General features: G+C 62.1%; 3 protein-coding genes across 4 annotated transcripts in view; 2 read left to right on the forward strand and 1 right to left on the reverse strand.

Moving 5' to 3' along the window:
- The window catches only part of CBFA2T3 (CBFA2/RUNX1 partner transcriptional co-repressor 3), a gene marked incomplete at both ends in the record, with an annotated part of 65,281 nt that extends 60,028 nt beyond the window's left edge, over nucleotides 1-5,253 (forward strand). For both annotated transcript variants that reach the window (XM_080702702.1, XM_080702703.1), the window contains 4 exons: nucleotides 472-670; nucleotides 980-1,048; nucleotides 3,665-3,855; nucleotides 4,984-5,253. In XM_080702702.1, the coding sequence (XP_080558828.1) occupies nucleotides 472-670; nucleotides 980-1,048; nucleotides 3,665-3,855; nucleotides 4,984-5,253 (729 nt within the window). The remainder of the gene's footprint in view (nucleotides 1-471; nucleotides 671-979; nucleotides 1,049-3,664; nucleotides 3,856-4,983) is intronic.
- A 5,988-nt stretch (nucleotides 5,254-11,241) lies between these two features.
- On the forward strand, nucleotides 11,242-14,936 carry PABPN1L (PABPN1 like, cytoplasmic; the record flags this gene model as incomplete). The annotated part of the gene is made up of 10 exons (XM_080702857.1): nucleotides 11,242-11,484; nucleotides 11,739-11,874; nucleotides 12,086-12,153; nucleotides 12,648-12,754; nucleotides 12,834-12,921; nucleotides 13,343-13,485; nucleotides 13,860-14,049; nucleotides 14,224-14,289; nucleotides 14,367-14,432; nucleotides 14,865-14,936. 10 exons carry the CDS (start codon nucleotides 11,242-11,244, stop codon nucleotides 14,934-14,936), a joined length of 1,179 nt encoding a protein of 392 aa, XP_080558983.1.
- A 229-nt stretch (nucleotides 14,937-15,165) lies between these two features.
- On the reverse strand, nucleotides 15,166-19,314 carry TRAPPC2L (trafficking protein particle complex subunit 2L; the record flags this gene model as incomplete). Its single annotated transcript, XM_080702320.1, has 5 exons — nucleotides 15,166-15,211; nucleotides 15,746-15,825; nucleotides 16,460-16,547; nucleotides 17,948-18,120; nucleotides 19,282-19,314. 5 exons carry the CDS (start codon nucleotides 19,312-19,314, stop codon nucleotides 15,166-15,168), a joined length of 420 nt encoding a protein of 139 aa, XP_080558446.1.
- Between the last annotated feature and the right edge of the window lie 511 nt (nucleotides 19,315-19,825).

Consider the following 19,825-nt stretch of genomic DNA (forward strand, 5'->3'; position numbering starts at 1 on the left):
CTGGGGCACAGCCTGAGCCACGCAGCAGGTTTGGGGTGTTCTGTGCCTCTTTGTGGTGGGGAGTCGCAGCCCAGGTCCAGGCCTGGTGGGTCATATCCTGCTGCACCTGCAGGAGGCTGCTCCTCAGGCCCACCCACCAGTGTTCCAGGACAGGCTCCTTGGCGCTGTCCCCACGGTCCACAGCAGGGCACCTTCACTGGGTCAGCGAGGAGAGGCCGAGTCACCCCGTGTGCAAACAAGCCTCCGTGGACCGTCGCTCAGATGCCGGGACCCCTAGACTGTGGCCAGGGGGCCTCGCGGGGCCCAGACCCAGCCGCTCGCGGAGCCCATAGCCAGCGGAGGGGGGCTTCCAGCCCTTACCCTCACGGCGATGGGCCAGGCTCCGGGACCCTGTCCTGGCCCCAGCTGGGCGGGTGGGGTGGGAAGCGTCCAGCATGCAGGGCCCCAGTGCTGAGGCCACACTCCCCGCAGCTCCTGAACTGCATCATGGACATGGTAGAGAAGACGCGGCGGTCGCTCACGGTGCTGCGCCGGTGCCAGGAGGCTGACCGCGAGGAGCTCAACCACTGGATTCGGCGCTACAGCGATGCAGAGGACATGAAGAAGGGCCCTGCGCCCGCCGCGGGCCGGGCCCTCAGCAGTTCCGCCAGCCCCGAGGGCTCGCAGCTAGGTGTGCACTAGGAGGGCTGGCCACCAGCCAGGCGGTGTGAGAGTCCACTGCACAGGCCCACCTGGCCTGCTGGGAGGCCCCGAGGGTTTCCATGAAGAGAGCCCAGGACGTGCCCGGTCTGAGCCCAGGGAGACTCAGCCCCAGAGCACCCCTTTTCCTGTCCTGCCCTGATGCAGAGTCTCCCCCCAGACATCTGGGGACCCTTCCTCCTGGGAAAGACATGGCCCCTGCCCCAGGCCCTGGCCAGGGTGGGAGGACCTCCAGCGTAGAAGGCCCGCGCTGTGTGTGACACTGCCTCCTGTGTTACAGATATCCACCGGGAGCTCATGCCCAGGACCCTCTCCAGCTATATGCCCGAGGAGATCTGGAGGAAAGCTGGTAAGCGCGGGCACATTGCTACGTGGGGGTGGACTCGGGGGTGGACACAGGTTCAGAGCTGCTCCCATGGCTTCTGAATGGCCAGGCCGGAGCAGCAGGGCAGAGGCTGCCGCAGCGGCATCCCTGCACCAGCAGCAGTCAACCGCGGGACTTGTGGGGATGCAGGTTTCCCGGGGGCTCCCCAGCCTGCTGGTCAGAGGGCGGCTGGCCCTTGCCCTCCCGGGAATGCCTGTGCATGCCAGTGTGAGAAGCACAGCTGGAGAGCGGGTGTGTAGTCAGTGTTTTGAGAGGAGGGCATGCTAATTTTGGCACATGGTTTTGGAGGTGCTGTCCATGGTGGGCTGGCTCCGTTGCTCTGGGCCTGAGGTGAAGCAGGACATCACGGTGTGTTGGGTGATGGGGGCAGCCGGTCAGCTCCTAGCAGCCAGGAGGTGGCAGGAGTGGGGGACATGCCAGTGACCTGCTTCCTCCAGCAAGGTCCTAACCCCAAGTTCACTCAGCCATCAATGGGTTAACCCGCTGGGGAGGTCAGAAGCCCTGATCCAGTCACTTCCCCAGCGTTGTATCAAGGAAAGGTGAAACCTGGGGGACATTCCAGGTTCAATCCTAGCATTCGCTTCTGTCCCCCAAGGGCTCCTGCCCACGTCCCAGTGAAAAACTCTTTCAGTCCATCACCAGGAGTCCCCACGGTTTAACAGCTGCCTCATCATCCCAACAGCCAGGGCCAAAGTCTCCTCTGAGACTCAAGCAAACGTTTAGCTGTGAACCCCTATAAAAATAAAAAACCAAGCCGGGCGTGAGGGCACACGCTCGTAATCCCCGCATTCGGGAGGCTGAGACTGGAGAATCACGTTTCACAGCCAGCTTCAGCTACTTAGTGAGGCCCTCTGCAACTCAGTGAGACCCTGTTTCACAATAAAGAATGAAAAATAGGGCTGGGGATGTAGCTCAGAAGTAGAATGCCCCTGGGTTCAACCCCCAGTTCCTAAAAAAAAAAAAAAAAGCTTTATGCATGGCCCTCTCGGTTGCCTGCAGGAATTCTGACCCTGCCGCACGTTGCCGGCCGGCCTCCTAGGCTTTCTTTGGAATCTGGATGGGAGCCTCCATGACCCTGTAACTCTTGCATTTTGCATTCCTGCAAAACCAGCACCACATGGAGGACCCGTGGCTGTCTGCTCTCAGTCAGCAGCCGGGCCCCCGGGGCAGGGCTGCAGACAAGTTTTCACCTTTATACCCTTCAGCCTAAGGTTGATGGGTCTGGCCAGTTTCTGAGATGCTCTCAGGGCATCTTTCCTCTTGCCCTCATGGAGTACCTAGCTTCTCTTCGGTGAAGGCAATTTCTTCAGAGCCGTACCCTCTTTGGCGCCAACTTTTTACATGCTCTTCTTGCCAGTCTTCAAACTTTTCATACCCGTCTTCCCTGCTGTTTGCTACCAGTTTTCAGAGTAAACCTGGGTAAGAGCTGCCAGCGGTACCCATGCCACTATCTGAATGTTGTGCTGTCTTGGAATTTCCCCACCTAATTAGTCCATCCCCTGCAAACTCGGGCCTCACGGGAAGTATCAGGTCTTGGACAAAATGTACCCAAGCTCTTTGCCAGAATGTAACACAAATGGTCTCTACTCAGTTCCCAACAGAAGTCTCTTTCCACCCGCAAGCTCATGAGCAGAATCCCTTTTTTTTCCTGATATTAAGGATTTGATCCAGGGGTGCGCTACCACTAAGCTAGGTCCCCAGCCTTTTTTTTTTTTCCTTTTGAGACAGGGTCTTACTAAATTGCCTAGGCTGGCCTCTATCCTGCGATCCTCCCGCCGTAGCCTCTCAAGCAGAATCACAGGAGCATGCCAGAGCGCCTGACTGTGAGCAGTCTACTCGGCATCCCTACTGACCTTCGAGTCCTGGGCTCGCACCAGGGCTGCTCACTAAGCTCTGCCTACAGCAGTCTAGAGCTTCCCTGGCCCACATCTCCAAACTCTTCCAAATCCCTCCTGGGCTTCTCAGCCACATGGTCAGATTAGTCACAACGGCAGCCCCACTTCTGATACTAACTTCCGTGTTGGTCAGCTTTTCATAACTGTGACCAACATTCCCGACAAGAACGACTTGGAGGAGGAAGTATTTACGTTGGCTCGCAGTTTCAGGGGGTCAGATCATGGTCAGCCAGCTCCACTGGTCTCCATCTGAAATGAGACCACATCGCGGCGGGCAGGCAGAGTAGACAGAGACCGCTCCGTTCATGGCGGCCCAGAGCAGGGGAGAGGAGCCTGGGCAGATCGCCCCAGCCACCTGCCTCCTCAAGCCACGTCTGGCCTCCCCGTGGCCCATCCCGCTGTCAGAGGGTTGACCCGCTGATGAGGTCAGAGCCCATCATCAGTGGCTTCCCCGAGGCCCGCCTCCGACCTTGCTGCACTGGGGCCCCAGCCTTGGGGGGCGTTGCAGCAGCGAGCTCAGAGCCCACCCACGCTCTCTGTCCCTCCGGGCCCCGCTTGTGCACACGTCCTTGTCTGCACAGGCTGATCACAGCCATACACGTGCACCTGTGTGTACACACGCGTGGCCTCGGGCAGGCTGTGTGCCCGCACAGCTGCTCAGCTGCCGCCCCGTCCATGCTTACAGAAGAGGCCGTGAATGAGGTGAAGCGGCAGGCCATGTCGGAGCTGCAGAAAGCTGTGTCTGACGCGGAGCGCAAAGCCCACGAGCTCATCACCACGGAGCGCGCCAAGATGGAGCGGGCCCTGGCCGAGGCCAAGCGCCAGGCCTCAGAGGATGCCCTGACTGTCATCAACCAGCAGGAGGACTCCAGCGAGGTAGGGCGGCCCGCGCTGCGCCCCTCCCGGCCTCCAGGGCACAGTGGCCGGGCTGCGGCCCGGGGCTGGCCAGGTTTGGGCTGAACCCAGCAGCTGTGCAGCCTTGGGGACCAGGCGAGCTTGTCTGCTTGGTGGCCATGGTGGTCAGCACAGCTGATGGATGGGCCCGCCGTGCCTGCTACACCGCCATTAGCACAGAGCCCACAGCCTGGCAAGGTGCCGCGGGCTCCCTTGTAGAGATGCAGAAACTGAGGGTGGAGGGGATGGGGGCTTGTCCCTGGGCTGCTGAGGACGAAGCCTACATTCTCACCGAGGGCTTCTGCAGCCCCTTGCTCAGCCCCTGGCACGCAGACAGCAGGAAGGTTGTCAGGGTTGTGGTCTGGGTGCCGGGCTGCATCAGCCAGGTGGGAGCGGCCACTTCCCCCTCGCCTGGGAACTCAACCAGCAGAAACATCAGAAGGAGGGACTCTGGGCAGGGAGGTCCTGCGGCCGCCCTTTGGGAAGGGCCTGTGACTGGGCTGACCCCGGGGACGAGAGGGGCCGGAGTCCGTCAAGCCCGCGTCTCTGCCCCAGCTCTCTCAACCATAGCTGAGAAGACAGGCCAAGTCAAAGGTCTCAGAGCCAGGGAGCCCAGAAGGCCCAGAGGTGTAGCGTTTAGTGTCTCAGGAAGTGGGTGGGTGGGAGCCGGGTGGGTGGGAGCCCGGGAGCCCCTCGCTGGCCTGTGGCAACTAAGCAGAGACCTGGCAGAGGCAAGCAAGCCATGGCTGTCTCTCCTGGCAGAAGGTCCTCCAGGCCGGTGTGGCTGGAGCCGCGAGCCAGGGGCAGCAGGGTGGACAGAGCCTGGAAGCAAAGCCACGAGGTGGGTGGACTCCTGGGGCCGGTTCCGCTGCCCACCTCCTGGGGAGCTCTAGCTGGCCCTGGGAGGAGGCGAGGCAGCAGGCATCCCACTCTGTGCGGACATCCTGCCCGCCCTGCCACCAAGCGCCATAAAGGGTCTTGCTCGAGGAGACTGTGGCTGGGTCCGCACGGCTTCAGGAGGGCTCACAGTCCCCGTTCTGCAGCCAGCAGGGTGTGGGGGCACCTGGGGCCTGGCGCACCCTGACCGGCGCCTCTGCCCCTCACCTGCAGAGCTGCTGGAACTGCGGGCGCAAGGCCAGCGAAACGTGCAGCGGCTGCAACACGGCGCGCTACTGCGGCTCCTTCTGCCAGCACAAGGACTGGGAGCGGCACCACCATGTGTGCGGCCAGAGCCTGCAGGGCCCCGCCGCCGCCGTGACCGACCCGCTGCCCGGGCGGCCGGATGCCACCACCAGCCCCAGCGAGGCTGGCTCCGCAGGGCCCTCCCGCCCCGGCTCCCCCGGCCCTCCTGGTCCCCCGGAGGCTGTGGTGCCCCGCTGACCTGCCTGGACCCTGACACCCCGGACGCCGTGTCCTGCTCGCCTGCCGGCTAGCCTGGCCCAAGCCACCTGCCCCGCGGAGCTGCCGCGGGAGTCTCTGCTGCTACTGCTTCTCCAAAAGAAAACCCAGAACCAACAAAAGCCGCTCGGAGCCGCTGCCTCAGCTACCTGACAGCTCCCGCCAGGACCTCGGACGGCCTCGGCGCGCGCGCCCTTACCCGCCTCGACGACTCACCACCCGTCCACCGCCCCTCGCCCCGTCTGTCCCTCTGACTTCCACTCCTTTCCTTTAGAGTGGAAAACAAGCTAATTGGTGGCTTATATTTTCAGCGAAGAAATTGGAAGGGGGTTTGTTTTGTTGGCAAAGAAGCTACTACTTGGAAACGGACGATGAAAACTGGGGGCGGGTCCGCCCTTTCCGGGTGAAAAGGGGAAATGCTGTGACTTTTACAGCTGGAAACCTGAGCTCCTGCATCGTCCTGGCCGCCCCAGGAGTCGGCAGGACGGTGGCACAGCTCGGCTTCCGGCCAGAGAAGTACCTTTGGTTTCAGGGTTTTTTGTGTGTGTTTTCTTTGTTTTCTTTCTTCGGCTTTAAGTAAAACTCCAAAAGGTTTTTAAACAAGCGAAGGAAGCGCACCTGTAGACTACCTTGCCAGCTAGCCAGCCAAGGATACCGCACACACCTCTGCTCCAAGGGAGATCCGAAGAGCAACACGAGGACTCAGAACCAGACTTTCTTGTCACTGCCAAAGCGTCCGTTCTCTGCTCCGCTCCACCTTGGGTTCGTTCAGATGTTGGTCTTTCATTTTGCTCGTGACTCTGGGGTGTCGGGGTGCTGGGGTACGGGTCCGACCGGACACAGCCTTGTGCCGCGTCGGGATGGCGTGCAGCTCCCTCGCTGGGCAGAGGCCGCCGAGGGGCCCCGGCGCCCGTCCCCTCGCCCCACGACGCCTCCGCCGGTCCCCACACCCTCCGTGAATTCACATTTCATCGTCCACTCGCGAAAAGTGCTAACGGGCTCCTCCCAGAGAGAGCACGCTTCCAAACAGAACCGTGACAATCTTTCCGACTGATCCTTGACTGCTCGTCCAAGCGGGAGGAGACAGCAACTGCTCTGAAAGTCCCACGCCTCGGTGTTTTCCTCCTCTACCTCTCTCGGCCGCCGCACCTCCGTCCTAGCCCAGCACCACCCAACCCCAGCGTCTCGCAGCGGCTCCTCTCCCTTCCTGCAAGCTTTTGTGGGGCACACATGCACCCCATGCTCCCCTGGGAGACTCCTGCTCGCTGTATATAACCATGTGTCCCATCTGGGTGCTCAGAGGCCCGTCTCCAGCCCGGGGGTGATGGGCAAGGTCTTCCCCACACTGGCACCTACTCCCGCCCTCCCCCACCCCACTCCTCCAGGACCCAAAGAGGAAGTGAGGGGAGAAGCCCCCACCATGGGGACGCGCAGACACGGGCCCGACCCCATGCTGCCCTGCACCGCTGCAAACCACCAAGAAGGAGTGCAAAGGGGACCCGGCTCCCCGCAGCCCAGAGGGCCCCTCCCAGGGCCAAGACAGCGCATGCCATCGTGAATGTGCTCAGTTGTGGCAGAGATCCAAATGATGGTGTCCATGGTGGTGGGAACACAGAGGAGATGTTTGCCAAATAAAAGAATAAGGAGAGACCACGCAAGTGTGTGAAGTTTAGGAGATGGGTTTTAAAGGAACCGGAACGGCGGCCCCGCGGGGCGCTGTGGTTGGTGAGGTGGTTGACGGGACTGAGCCTGCAGGCTGCCTCATCTGAAGGTCAAGGTAGAGCCTCTGTCCTCCAGGAGGTTCCCAGGTGGCGGCGCCACCTCCACCCCGAGCTGCGGACCCTCGGGGCTGATGGAGGAGTGCTTTCATGTGTTTCAAAGAGCAAGGACCCATGTGGGATTTCGGCTCTGGATTATGCAGGGAAGCCATGTGCCCACGTCCAGTCTGCCAGTTCTCACAAGTGCTGGACCTACTGGTGCAGGACCACAGAGGGGTCCTGACTCCCTCGTAGGGAGCTGCCACTTCACCCTGCATCGGCAGCCCTGGACCCTGAGCGGGGCAGCTAGCCCAGGGCCTCAGAGCAAGAGGAGGGCGCCGTATTTCTGGAAGGAGATGGTGCCCGCCTTGGAGGCCGCAGGTGGTGGCTGGTGAGCTGGTCCCTGGAGACACCGGCCTGGTTGAGGCTGTGGGTCTGGGTGAGGAACACAGGTCCCAAGCATGGTGGTGCATGCTTGTAATCCCAGCATTTGGGAGGCTGAGACCCGAGGATCACGCGGTTTGCAGACACCCTTAGCTACTTAGTGAGGACCTTTGCAACTCAGTGAGACCCTATTTCAAAATAAAGAATAACAAATAGGCCTGGGGGTATAGCTCAGAGGTACAATGCCCCTGGGTTCCATCCCCAGTTCCACCAAAAAAAAAAAAAAAAAAAGGAACCCAGGTCCCAGCCTGCAGGTGGACACTATCTCCCAGGTGGGGCAGCCAGCCTGAGGCAGTCTTGGGGGGCCCTCACCTGGGGCATCACCTCCTTTCCCTCCCTGTGCTCCATCTCTCTATGGGGACAAGCAGGCCTGCCAGGGGCAGTACCACATGGCAAGGTCCAGCCTGGCCAGCCTCAGGCTGGGCACGTGGCCAGCGGTGGGAAGGTCACCCTTACAGATCCCTATTTAGTGCTGTTTGCCCAGAGCGAGGCCCACCTCAACTAGTGGGACATGGAAACCGAGGCTGGAGGGCCGGCCCATGGCTCTGTGGTCAGGGTGGCGCCAGGGTGGCATGGGGGCTTTCATAGGGAAGCTGAGGCCCAGAGACCGCAGCGGGGCGTGCTGGTGGGATCACCTAGGCCAGGCAAGGAGGCGCTGGAGAAGCCAGGCCCCGTGCATTAGTGTAGGTCGCTGTCCAGGCCCCATCCAGTCCCACGTGGAGACAGACCTGGTAGCTATGGGGAAGGGACGGGCACAGGAGCTGTGTGTCCAGTGGTGCTGAACACCACAGACCTAAAGTTCAACCTGCCACCCGTACCTAGGGTGTTGTGCTGAGGAAAGAGGGTCCATGCAGGAGCACCTGGGGAGAGCCCCTGCTCGGAGCCCCTCAGCCGCCCCCTCGAGCTCGCAGACCACCGAGCAGGCGTGTGTGCCCGGCTCTGCTCCTGCAAGCCACTGCTAAGCACACAAACCACGTGCTCTGCGAGACGCAGCTCCCAGGGCCTGGCCCCGTATGAACAGCAGTTTTACCTCCCTGCCCCAGTGTCTCCTGTCCTTGAGTTTTACAGACAGAGCCTCAAACCAACACCAAAGCCCCAGCTCTGGCTCCCATCTGCCCTCGCTCTGCCCTCCCTCCGCCCAGCTACAGTTACCCAGGACCCCTTAGGTCACCCCTGACCCACCCGGCCATCTGGCCGGCCACCTGCCTCTCTGTCTGTGTGTCCATTGCTCTGCCCATCAATCTTCACCCTCTGTCCCATTTCTCCATCCTGTGTCTCTGGTCCCCGCCCCAGCTGCACAGTGATCCCTCCCCATCACCAGGGCAGCGTCACCGACCTCCTCTCTGAACCCAGCCCGGGGCACCCGCGTCCTCACACGGTCTCCACCCTGCTCGCCCGGGCCATCAGGACTGCCTAAGGGAGCCTGCCTGTGGGAGCAGCCCTCCGCCCCCCAAGACGCCGCAGGTTCCGTGGCCAGAGACAGCTCTGGGCCCGGGAGTGTTGGGAGGTGGTCCCAACCCGGGCAAGTGCTTCCCTGGCGAGGCCCCTCCACTGAGGGGTAGGCACGCTCTCCTCAAGTCCAGGGCCAGTGCCCAGAGGAGGGAGGCACCCCCAGGAGCAGAGGGCAAGCCACATGGGCCTCCCTTGGCCCTGTTCCTCCTGGGGACATCTGGGGTACCGTTGCCATCTCTGTTGGGGTTCACGGCCTAGAGTTCAGCCCTTCTCATCTTGCCCAAAGAGGGGACCAACAGGGGAGGGGGCGTCGTGTGGAACCTGTAGGGCCAGGCCCAGGCCCCTTCCACCTGCCCTACCCTGTGGGCTACCACCACGGGCTACATTTTCTGAAATGAGCTGGGGCCAGGCTCCGGGATTGACATCATGTGCCCAGAGAGGAGGAGAGGGGACCGCCTGTTCCTGCAGACGCCTCTCCCAGGCAGATGACGTGAAGAAGCCTACGTCCTCACCCCAACAGACAAGCCCGGCCCCCCCGGGGAAACTCCATCCTGCTCACCTGCTGTACCTTCTGTTTGGACCTAGCTGGCCCCTGGGCTGCTACCCAGGGGCCGGCACTGCAGGTTGTAGACGCAAAACAGTCATGCAAGACATACTCGCTCACCTCCACCCCTTTCTCGTCTATTTTCATTCCCCAAAGAAGCTGAGCCAGAGTGTGGGGTTTTCTTTGTAAAAAGCTATGCCCCGCGAGCCCCAGGCGTCTGGCGCTCCGGGTGCCGCCCTCTGCTACTGTCCCCGCTGCACTGTACCTTTGGCCTCTGGGCGCCATGACGTGCCAACCTGGTCTCCTATACTGTGTAATAAAGCAAGCATTGTTCCTACGTGCTTGGGTCCCATTCCACACCAAACAGGCAGCGGGGTCCACGCTGAGCCAGGAGAGAGAGACTGCTCCTCCCCATGGGTAAACGATGGCAGGGAGGTACCCGGCGGTGTCCACAGCCACCCACAGCTCCCGCGGTCGGGCCGAGTGGAGCCTTGGAAGGCTGCACCTCAGGGGCTCTGGACAACTGGACCCTGTAGGTGACTTGATGACTTCAAAGCCTGTCCTCTGCCTGGACCCTGCGGGGTCAGGTCCCCTGAGCTGCCCCACCCGAGGGGCTCAGCAGGAGGGTCACCCACCTCAACCCAACCCGTGGCCTCTGCCCACAGAGCAGCCCCGCCCTAGGCCTGCCCTGGGCTCCCCTGGCCTCAGCTCCCAGGAAGAGATGCCATCGCCAGCTTGGGGGCAGTGGCAGAGAAGCGTGGCCATGGGGCTGGGATGGGGAGACCGTGGAGACGGCAGCGGAGCTGACAGTGGAGTCACGCCTGGCCTGAGCCCCTGGGGCAGGCTCAGGAAGCAGCCAGAATGAGGCCAGGGTGAGCTGGGCCACCGCAGGCCCCAGATGGGTCCCTCGGGGACCTGGAGGAAAGAGGGAAGATGGGCACAGGCTTTGTGGCCCCAGGTTTGGTGTCCAGGAGCAAGAGGCGGTTGAGGGTGGGACTCCACGGGAACGGCCTGCGGCCCCCAAGGGCCACTTGCACACAATCCAACCACAGCACTCGGTCTCCCGTAAAGCAAAGGATCTGTAATCCCAGTACTTGGGAAGCTGAGACAGGATGACAGGCTTGAGGCCAGCCTCAGCAACTTGATGGGGCCTCATTTCCAAATAAAATAGGGCTGGGGGTGTAGCTCAGAGGTAGAAGGCCTCTAGGGTTCAAACCCCAATGCAACCCCCCAAAAAAGTGGCTCCCACCAGACGCTGCCCACAGCATGGGTAAGGGAACAGAAAGTACATGTGAGTCCTTGGGGCTGGTTGGGGTGCAGGAACAGAGGGTGCCATCTCTCCTCTGGGCCCCAGATCCTACCCGGGGCCAGCTGGTCAGTGAAGGAGCCCTTAACACCGCCTCCCCTGAAAGCCGGCTTTGATCCGCAACCGGAAGCACCTGCCCGCTGCCGCACGCTGGCACAGCCTGCTCAGGCCCTGCACAGTGGGCTCACGGGGGGCCGCGCTGCCCCAGCAAGGCGGGCCCTCCCCAGGCTCACTCGGCCACACTCCTGTCCACAGGCGAGCCGCGGGGGAGCCTGCCAGGTCAGGACGAAGGGCAGGTGGGGTCTGCAGGCCCTTGGGCAGGAAGCCCGGCCAGCCAGGGAGGCTTCCTAAGTGCTTCTAGTGAGAACAGCTGTCACGGGGCGGGCTTAAAACCCAGAGGCTGGGCAGGTGCGGACTGTGGAGCTGAACGGCAAGAGACCTCGCTGGCCCGGCCTGCGTCGTCACCCATGTGGCCCTCCCTAAGCCCCACTCTCTTCCCGCCTCCGACCAAGGCCTGGCTCCAGGCGGTATCCTCTGACCCTGAGGCCCAAGGCTGGGGGGCCTGGAGCAGGACTGAGGAGACCCCGCTGGGGCCAGAGGATGGGGGCGGGAGGGAGAAGAGAGGGGCCGCTGATGATGATGGCGATGCAGGCTGCCCGCTGTCCCTGCTGGAGCTGGAGCGCCTGGCCAAGTGCCCGCAGCCTGACCAGGTAGCGCCTGTGGAGGTGGCTGGGGCCCTGGGGGGCAACAGATGTGCCTGGTTAGGAGGGGAGGGTCAGGGTTAGTTCCCTGCCTGGGGAGGAGGAGCGAGGCACAGGGGCCCTGCGTGGGGATCACAGGGCCGCTCCAGCCTGCAGCTTCTGGAAAGAGTACATCCCTGTCCCTGTCCCTGGGCCATGGCCCTCCCCCTGCGTGGGCCCGCGGGCTGCCTGCCCCTGGGCTCACCACCGGCGCCTGTCGGCAGGAGCTGGAAGCCATCAAGCTGAAACTGTGGGCCATGGAGCAGGCCGAGGGGCCGCCGGAGCCTCCCCATGCCAGGGACAAGTCCTGGGAGGAGGAGGGTGCCGGGGCCGGGCCGCTGCTGAGCCCCAAGACCACGGGTAGGAGCCAGGGGCCCCTGCTGACCCTGTTCCCAAAGGCAGCCAGACCACTCCCCCAGTCCTTGGACGGGCAGCTCCAAGTGCCGGGCCCCCGCCTCTGAACCCGAATGGACTGGGAACAGTCTTTCTGGGAGCCCCTGGGCCTGTGAGGAGTGCCCAGATGGGAGGTGTCCAGCACAAGGCCTGCTGGTCCTGAGGCCCTGCTCTACAGGCTGCCCCTTCCTGGGGACTCCCAAGGAGAAGGTGGAAGCTGACCACAGATCCATCTACGTGGGCAACGTGAGTCGGGGGGCAGGCGGAGGGGCACATCCCCTGAGGGCCCAGCCCCTGGGTGGGCACCAGGCGGTGGCCACAGTGCCCTTCCCAAGGGGGGGCGGCGTCTCCCGGCTGGCAGTGAGACTAGAGGGAGCATGTCTGGGTTACGAACTCAAGGGCCTCCAGGGCAGCAGGAGGTGGGGTTTGGCACCAGTCGCCAGACTGTCCCCTCCAGGACACAGCCTTGCCGTCCATGGCTGGACTTCTCCGTGTGACCTGGACTCGGCGTTTTCGCGGGAGGCTTAGCACCCTGCACCCACCTAAGGAGCCTGGCACAGGCCTGGTCTGAGACCCGCAGGCATGAGGTCTCCCACTCACCACCCCGGTGTCCGGGGCCAGGCTTCAGGGCCACCCCACCAGGGCCTCATCCGCAGTCCTTCCTGCCCTCTCTGCCACGCGCTCCAGGGAGGCGGCCCCTATGGGGGCCCACACCCACCGCGGGCCGTGTGTGGGGGCAGGTGGACTATGGAGGCACAGCTGAGGAGCTGGAGGCTCACTTTAGCCACTGCGGGGAGGTCTACCGGGTCACCATCCTGTGCGACAAGTTCTCCGGACACCCCAAAGGGTGGGTTCTGGGCCGGGCTGCCGGGCAGCGGGGCAGGGCCAGGGCAGGTGGGCTGGCCCTCACTCCGCCTGCCCCACAGCTATGCCTACGTAGAGTTCGCCACCCAGAGCTCCGCCCAGGCCGCCGTGGATCTGCACGAGAGCATCTTCCGGGGCCGCACCATCAAGGTGGGTCTCTGGCACCCCGCGTCTCTAGGCTGAGAGCTCCTTTACGTTAGCCTGGGGATCCTTAGGGTTGCTGACACACCGGCACAGAGCCAGGACCACCTACCCAAGACACAGCCCGGGGACGCTGGTCTGCATGGCCAGGGTGCATGTGGCAGGCCCCTCGGCCAGGGCTGTGCCTGGCCCGGGTGTGGCAGGGGCAGTGCCCCCTCCAGGCCAGCCCCCACTCCACAAGGGCACCCTGGCATTCATCCAGAGACACAGGCCTTGATGACGGGGCAGGTCCCACGGCTGTGCTGCACCGGGTGAGGGTCTCAGGCACTATAGGCCTGGGTGGGATCTCAAGGCCAGTGCCCAAGGCCCAGCTCTGGGTGGCACTGGAGGGAGCAGGTGGGGACAGGGACTGGTATGGCCTTGGTTCCAGGTGCTGCCCAAAAGGACCAACTTCCCAGGGATCAGCTCCACGGACCGCGGGGGCCTGCGGGTGCATCCGGGCACCAGGGCGGCGCTCTTCCCACCAGGCAGTCTCCAGGGCAGGCCCCGGTTCAGACCCCGTGGGCGGAACCGGTAAGTGGGGCTGTGTGGGGCAGCAGGGGCTCCGGGCCACCCTGAGGGCCTGGGTCCACAAGGGCCCTCTGCTGCAGGGCCTGGGTCCGCAGGGACCCTCTGCGGCATGCAGATAGCCTCGGGGTGCAAGGCGCTCGACTGGGGACAGGGTGGGGGCTGCGGTTAGGGTTGGTATTCCTGACGAGTGCAGGATACCTGGTAGCTCCAGCCCAGGCTTCCTCCCAAGGAAGCCGGGAGCCATGGCATGGCGCCCCAGATGGCCCTGGATCCCTGGGTTGAGGCCCGTGTCCCCCAACCCCAAGGCTCTTACCTGCGCTCTCCTCCCCGTGCAGGGCCAGAGGGAGACCCCCACTGTGGTTCTCCCCATACTGAAGATGCGGCCTGGTCGCCAAGGCCGGGGTCGGGAGCCAATGCTGCATCCCAGGACCACTGGTCTGGACACCGGGTCTGGGTGGCTGGAAGCCCCCCGCCCCCCCGGGCCCTACAACATGCCTGGGCCCCCAGGCTGTGGCCCTGAGTCCACGGCCGGTGCAGGACCTGGGCTCCGGGAGGGGAGCCGGAGGGGTGGGGGTTGGGAACCACTCTTCAACTAACTCATTTTAAAGGAAAATAGAAACACGTGTGTTATAGCAAAGCATAAATTATTAAATTTGAGTATCTTTTAAAAGCACATGGCAGCAGGTCTCCCTCCTCTCCGGTCTTGGGCGTGTGTTCACTCTGGGTCTGTTTCTGGAGCAGACTCCGCAGGGCACTGTGGGGCACCACCGGTCTGTCCTCACCTGGGCGGCACCTGGCTCGGGCCTGGTCAGTGCAGGAGGCATAAGCCTCCTGTTCTGGGCACTCTGTCCCAATGAAAGCAGGCGTTCGGCTTCTCCCTGCAGATGGGGCCCCTGCACCCCAACTACATTCAGAGCTGGAAGGAGGCGGGCCAGGCTTCAGTTGGCCTGGTATGGACCCCTGACTGCAGTTAAATCACTAATGGGCGCTCCCCTGATGGCTGATGTGAACAGCCTGCGAGCCCTGTGGCATCGGGGGCTCAGAAAGTCCCCAGCTGGCGAGCTCTGGGGAGGCCAGGCCACTGGAGGGCCACCCCGGTCCCAGACCCAGAGGAGGAGCTGGCCCTCAATCCTGGTCAGTCAGGATCCTTAGTGGACTTTGGCTGCACAGGTGTTGAGGGAGATCCTGGTGGTCCTCGGGGAAGCGGGTCTGGGGGCAGCAGCCTGACTATTAACTCAGGCATTGCCTGACTTCCTCGGTACTAGCAGACAGGAAAAGGGCTCTGAGTTCGCCCCTCCTGGTGTCAGGAAGGTGCGGTAGCTGACCACTAGTTAAGGTCCATGAGGCGAAGAGGCTGGGTCCAGAGCACTCCCCCGCCACAGCTGTGCGGGCTGGAGACCCCTACAGAACCCCACGTGCTCAGCCAACATGGGGACCAGCAAGAGCCGCCGTGAGGCAGACACCCGTCCTCCAGCCCCCGCCTCCTGCTGTGGCCACGCCCGCCCCTTTGGCCTCTGTCCCTACAAGGTCCTCAGGGAGCCCTCCGACACAGAAGGACACAGCGGGGCTTGTCTCACAAGGCCTTTAGTGGGGCACCACGCCCAAGGTGCCACCCCGTCCTGCGGCACATGTTACACTCAGCAGAAGGCTTGTCTTCAGGGTGTGCAGCAGCAGAGTTCCTGCCTAACACACCTGGATCATCATAGAGGTCACCATGCTGTCAAAGGCCCTGCGGAGAGAAGTGGGCCAGTTCAGAAAGGGCAGGCTCCGGCCGCCATTCCTCCGCTGGCAGAAACCACACGTGCCACCATGCACCCCAGAACGCTCGGGGCTCCCCCGGGGTCGGGGAAGTGAACTCCACTGAGAGCCCAGGTCATGAATCCCAGCAAGCAGGGCTGGGTGGCACTTGGAGGTAGAATGCCCTGGGTTCCATCCCCAGTACGTAAAAAAAAAAAAAAAAATACCTGCAGCTGAGTTACTACCCAACCAATTCAACAAGCAAGCAGAACAGGCCTGGACCGGAGCGCGCCTCCTTCCTGGAGGCCACCGGCACGAGTTCGGCCTCGCAGGCTCTGTGCCCACCTGGAGGCCAAGCAGCCTCTGCCCCCTCCTGTCTGCGCTGGCCTGGAGGCCGGTCGGGGTGGTTTGGAGAAGCAGGGCTTTGCTGCCCTTAAGGAGACTGGCTCCCGGAGCTGGCTCCCTCAGCTCCAGGAGCTTTAACTCATGGGTGGGCCCGCACACAGGCCAGCGGCGCACGGCCCACCTGGACTGGATGCGGTCCCCTGGGTTGTAGAAGGGGTTGCACATCACGTCTGTGTAGGAGTTGTGCAGCTTCCGGAACATCTGAAACAGACCCAGCGATGACGTCAGTGCCACAGACACACAGTGACTAGCAGATTCTGGGCTGCCCAGCAATTTGGCATGGTACAAAGGGGAAAGCAAGCCAGGCGTGGCGGCACACGCTTGTCATCTCAGCACTTGGGAGGCTGAAAAGGAGGACCACAGGCTTGCGACCAGCCTCGGCAATTAGGCCTTCCACAACTTAGACCCTGTTTCGAAGTAAAAAATAAGCAGGGTGTGGTGGCACATGCCTGTGATCCCAGTACTTGGGAACTTGGGCAGGAGGATCACAGGTTCAAGAACAGCCTTAGCCAAGTCGTTAGACTCTCATCAATCTAGTGAGACCCTGTTTCAAAATAAAAACTTAAGCCAGGCATGGTAGCGCATGCTTGTAATCCCAGCATTTGGGAGGCTGAGACAGGAAGATCACAGGTTCGCGGACAGCCTCAGCTACTCAAGGCCCTATGCAACTCAGACCCCATTTCCAAATAAAGAAGAAAAAATAGGGCTGGGGGTGTAGCTCAGAGGTAGAATGCCCCTAGGTTCCATCCCCAGAACCAAAAAAATAAAGAGGAACAGGAGCAAAATGAAACCGCTCACCCACCCCCAGGCAAGGCCTCAGGTCCCGTGCACTTACGCTGCGAATTTCATTGTCTCGCAGAGCTGTGTTGGAGGAGTCGACCACCATGACAAACTTCACCTTGGAGTTGGTCACGTAGCCGTATCTGCACAGCTGGTTAGGGAAGGTGCTTTAGCACCGGGGCTGCAGTAACACCAAAGGCCGCCCTGCATCTCCGCCAAGAGCCTGCCAGCCAGGGGCCCTCACTAGAAGCCTGACAGCCTCGAGCCACAGAAGTGCCCAGGCCGGGCGGTCCTGCAGACACTTCAGGCTCTGAGACCCGGCCTTGGGGACGCGAAGCCCCACCCGACGTGCACACCCTGGGTCTCTGGGGGCTAGAGATGCCTCACCCTGCCCTCTTTCTGAGTTAACTGCAAAACCAGCACTTTCACAAGTAAGGCAGAGTCCCCCCGAGAGGACACAGCACGGCGTCACTGGCTCTTCACCACCCCGGGGTGCCTCTGAATCCAAGGTCTCCAGCGGCTTATCCCAGGGTCTGGCTGGGAGTTTCCAGTGCCATAGGGACTGGACCTCACAACAAAGCGAATGAAACAAACATCCCGAAGGCGGCAGCCCCTCGAGGGCGCAGGAGGCCCGCTCCTCTCCACTGCTCCCCGCCCGCTCTCCGGGGAGCTACAGCCTTGCTCTTCCCAAAGGGAGGTGAGGACTAGAGGCCTTTCAGCACCAGGCGGCACCATTCCCTGTCCTATGAGTTTCCTCTTTTTTCTTTTTTTGTGCTACTAGGGACTGAACCCAGTGGGGTTCTACAACTGAGTTATGCTCCAGCCATTCTTTTCTTTTCTTTCTTTCTTTCCTTTCTTTTTTCTTTCTTTTTTTTTTTTGCAGTACTGAAGATGAAACTTATGGGCATTCTATCCCCTAACTGACTATACCTCCAGCCCTATTGTTTGTTTGTTTGTTTGTTTGTTTATTTATTTATTTATTTATTTATTTATTTATTTATTTATTGGTGGTACTGGGGTTCCTGGAAACCCTTCTACCTCCGGGCTATGCTCCCAGACCTATTTTTTATGTTTTTTATTTTATCTGGAAACAGGGTCTCTTAAGCCAGCGCAGCTGACCTAGAACCTGCGCGATCCTCCTGTCTCCTCCTCCCAAGCGTGGGGATTACAAGTGTGCACCACCACACCCAGCTATTTTTTGTTCTTTTTTTTTTTTTAAAACAGGGTCTCACTGAGTTGCAAAGGGCCTCATTAAGTAGCTGAGGCTGGCCGCAAACTACAATCTTCCTGTCTCAGCCTCCTAAGCACGGGGTTACAAGCGTGGGCCACCACACCCGGCTTCTCCCAGCCCTTCTTACTTTCATTTTGAAACAGGGTCTCTAAGCTATTGAGCACAGGCCTCACTCAACCTGCAATCCTCCTGACTTAGCCCCCAGAGTACTGGGACTAAGGCATGTGCCACGGTGCCCAGCTTCACCTCTTTTAAGTGTGTCCTCAAGCCCGCCCTGTGCTCACAGGTGTGGCGCCAGGGCCCAAAAGATACACCTTGTAGTCCTCTGTCGGGTAGAGCAGGCCCAGGTAGAGCTCCCTCTGGTCCACCAGGGCCTTCCCCATGGCGGAGATCTTCTCATCTACCACGTCCAGGGACGTGTGCACCATGTAGTGGAACTTGAGCTCACTTTCCGCGGGGGCGCTGCGGATGTACAGCGGGTAATTCTGCAAGAAGGGATGGGTGCACTGAAAAGAAATCGCCCAGCCAGCTCTGCCAGCGCCTGCAGCCTGCCGGCCACCGGAGGCTGCGCCCTCACCCCTGAACGCCACCGCTTAATCTCCGCAGAGCGGTGGGCACTGCCTTCCAGGGCCCAATCTAATCTACGCACACTCGTGTGCATGTAGAGAGGGGCACCACGGGAGCATGCAGAAAAGAGAAAACTCGTGCAAATGGGCTCGCGCACAGCTTGCCAACTGGGCCTGCCCCCTGGTGGCTCGCTCCCCCTCCTGGGCCGCTCTCCCCTGGCCACCTCTCAGCGCGGGGCCATCCCAGCACAGCCCCAAGAATGCTGTTGTTGCCAACACACCATGCAAACCGGAGGCCCTGACGCTAAGCCTCTGAGGTCCCCTCAGCCTGGCTGCGCGCTGCTGGCTGTCTCAACACAGGAGCAGCAGCTCTTTCCCGGGTTCTCCCACACCGTGGCCCACGGCTCCTGCTCAGCACTGGGCAGTACAGCGATCTGGAGAACAAGTTGTGAATGGACCCGAATCCATCCCCAACTCAGAATGGCTCCTTTATCGCGGTATTAAATGCACTTTGACTTATGACAGCTTTAACTGATGATGGATCATCCTAAGTAGAACCCGTCAGTGCGAAGTTGTGGCAGGTGCTCAAAGGCCATGATGACGTTCAACCCGCCACATCCTGGTGGCCTCCCAAGCCAGTCTCAGGGAAAAACACGGAACGGGCCCCACGCAGAGGGCGCTTCTGAGCATTCAGGAAGAGCTTCCGCGGGAAAGAAAACCTGCGGCCAGCCAGCGGGTGGGCTGCAGGCGAGGGCCAGGTGAGAGCGCAGGGCCTGCCTGGGGCTGCCGGTGGCTGCAAGCGGCTTGGGGAGGGGACCCTAAACCAGAGTGTCCACACGCTATCCTAAGCAGACTTGAGGCAGAGGCGCGACGCGAGCCGATCTGTGTTTGAACAGCCCTGGAGGAGGCGACTGGGACTGTGGGCAGGGAGCGAGAGGCAGGCGGAGGCTGCGGGAGGAAGAACCGCAGACTCAGGGGACTGGGACCGGTCCCGCACGCTGCGGGCAGCTGACCTGCGCCCTGCCCCTCAGTGTGGCCAAGGATCGCGAACCCGTGTGGATGGAGGAGACGGAGACGCACCTCCTTGGCGATCACCGCGATGCACACCGCCATCTTGGGAGGCCGAGCGTCGCGTCACGTGACAGTCGACCCGGCTCCGCCCCTTCCGTCTTTCAGGCCACCCAAACACCGGCCAGAGGCTGGTCAGACCCCGCCCCTCTCCCCTGTCACTCAGCTGGCACAGGCTCCGCCCACCTGTCATTCAGCCGGTACGGGCCCGCCCCATTGCCCCGCGGCCGCCCAGGCCCCGCCTCTACCCGCCCGTCACTCAGCCGGCCCCGCCTCCTCCGCCTATTGGGCCGGGTCGCGGCGGCTGTGGCCCCGCCTGTCCTGTCACGTGGCCGTTCAGGCCCCGCCCCTCCCGGCCCGCCACTCAGTTCCGCCGCCCCGCCTCCCGTAGAGCCGTCAATCCGGCGGGTTCTGAGAGGCGGTGGCTGCGCCCTTCCTGTCACGTGGTTGCCCAGGCCCCGCCCACAGGGGCTTGCCATTCAGCCGGCCCCGCCCCGCCCCGCAGTCCAGAGGAAAGGGCCGGGGCCCAGGCTCTGTCTGCTCGCTGACCGGGCTC

The sequence above is a fragment of the Muscardinus avellanarius genome (assembly GCF_963383645.1).
Source record: "Muscardinus avellanarius genome assembly, chromosome: 10".
Taxonomy (NCBI): Eukaryota; Metazoa; Chordata; class Mammalia; order Rodentia; family Gliridae; genus Muscardinus; species Muscardinus avellanarius.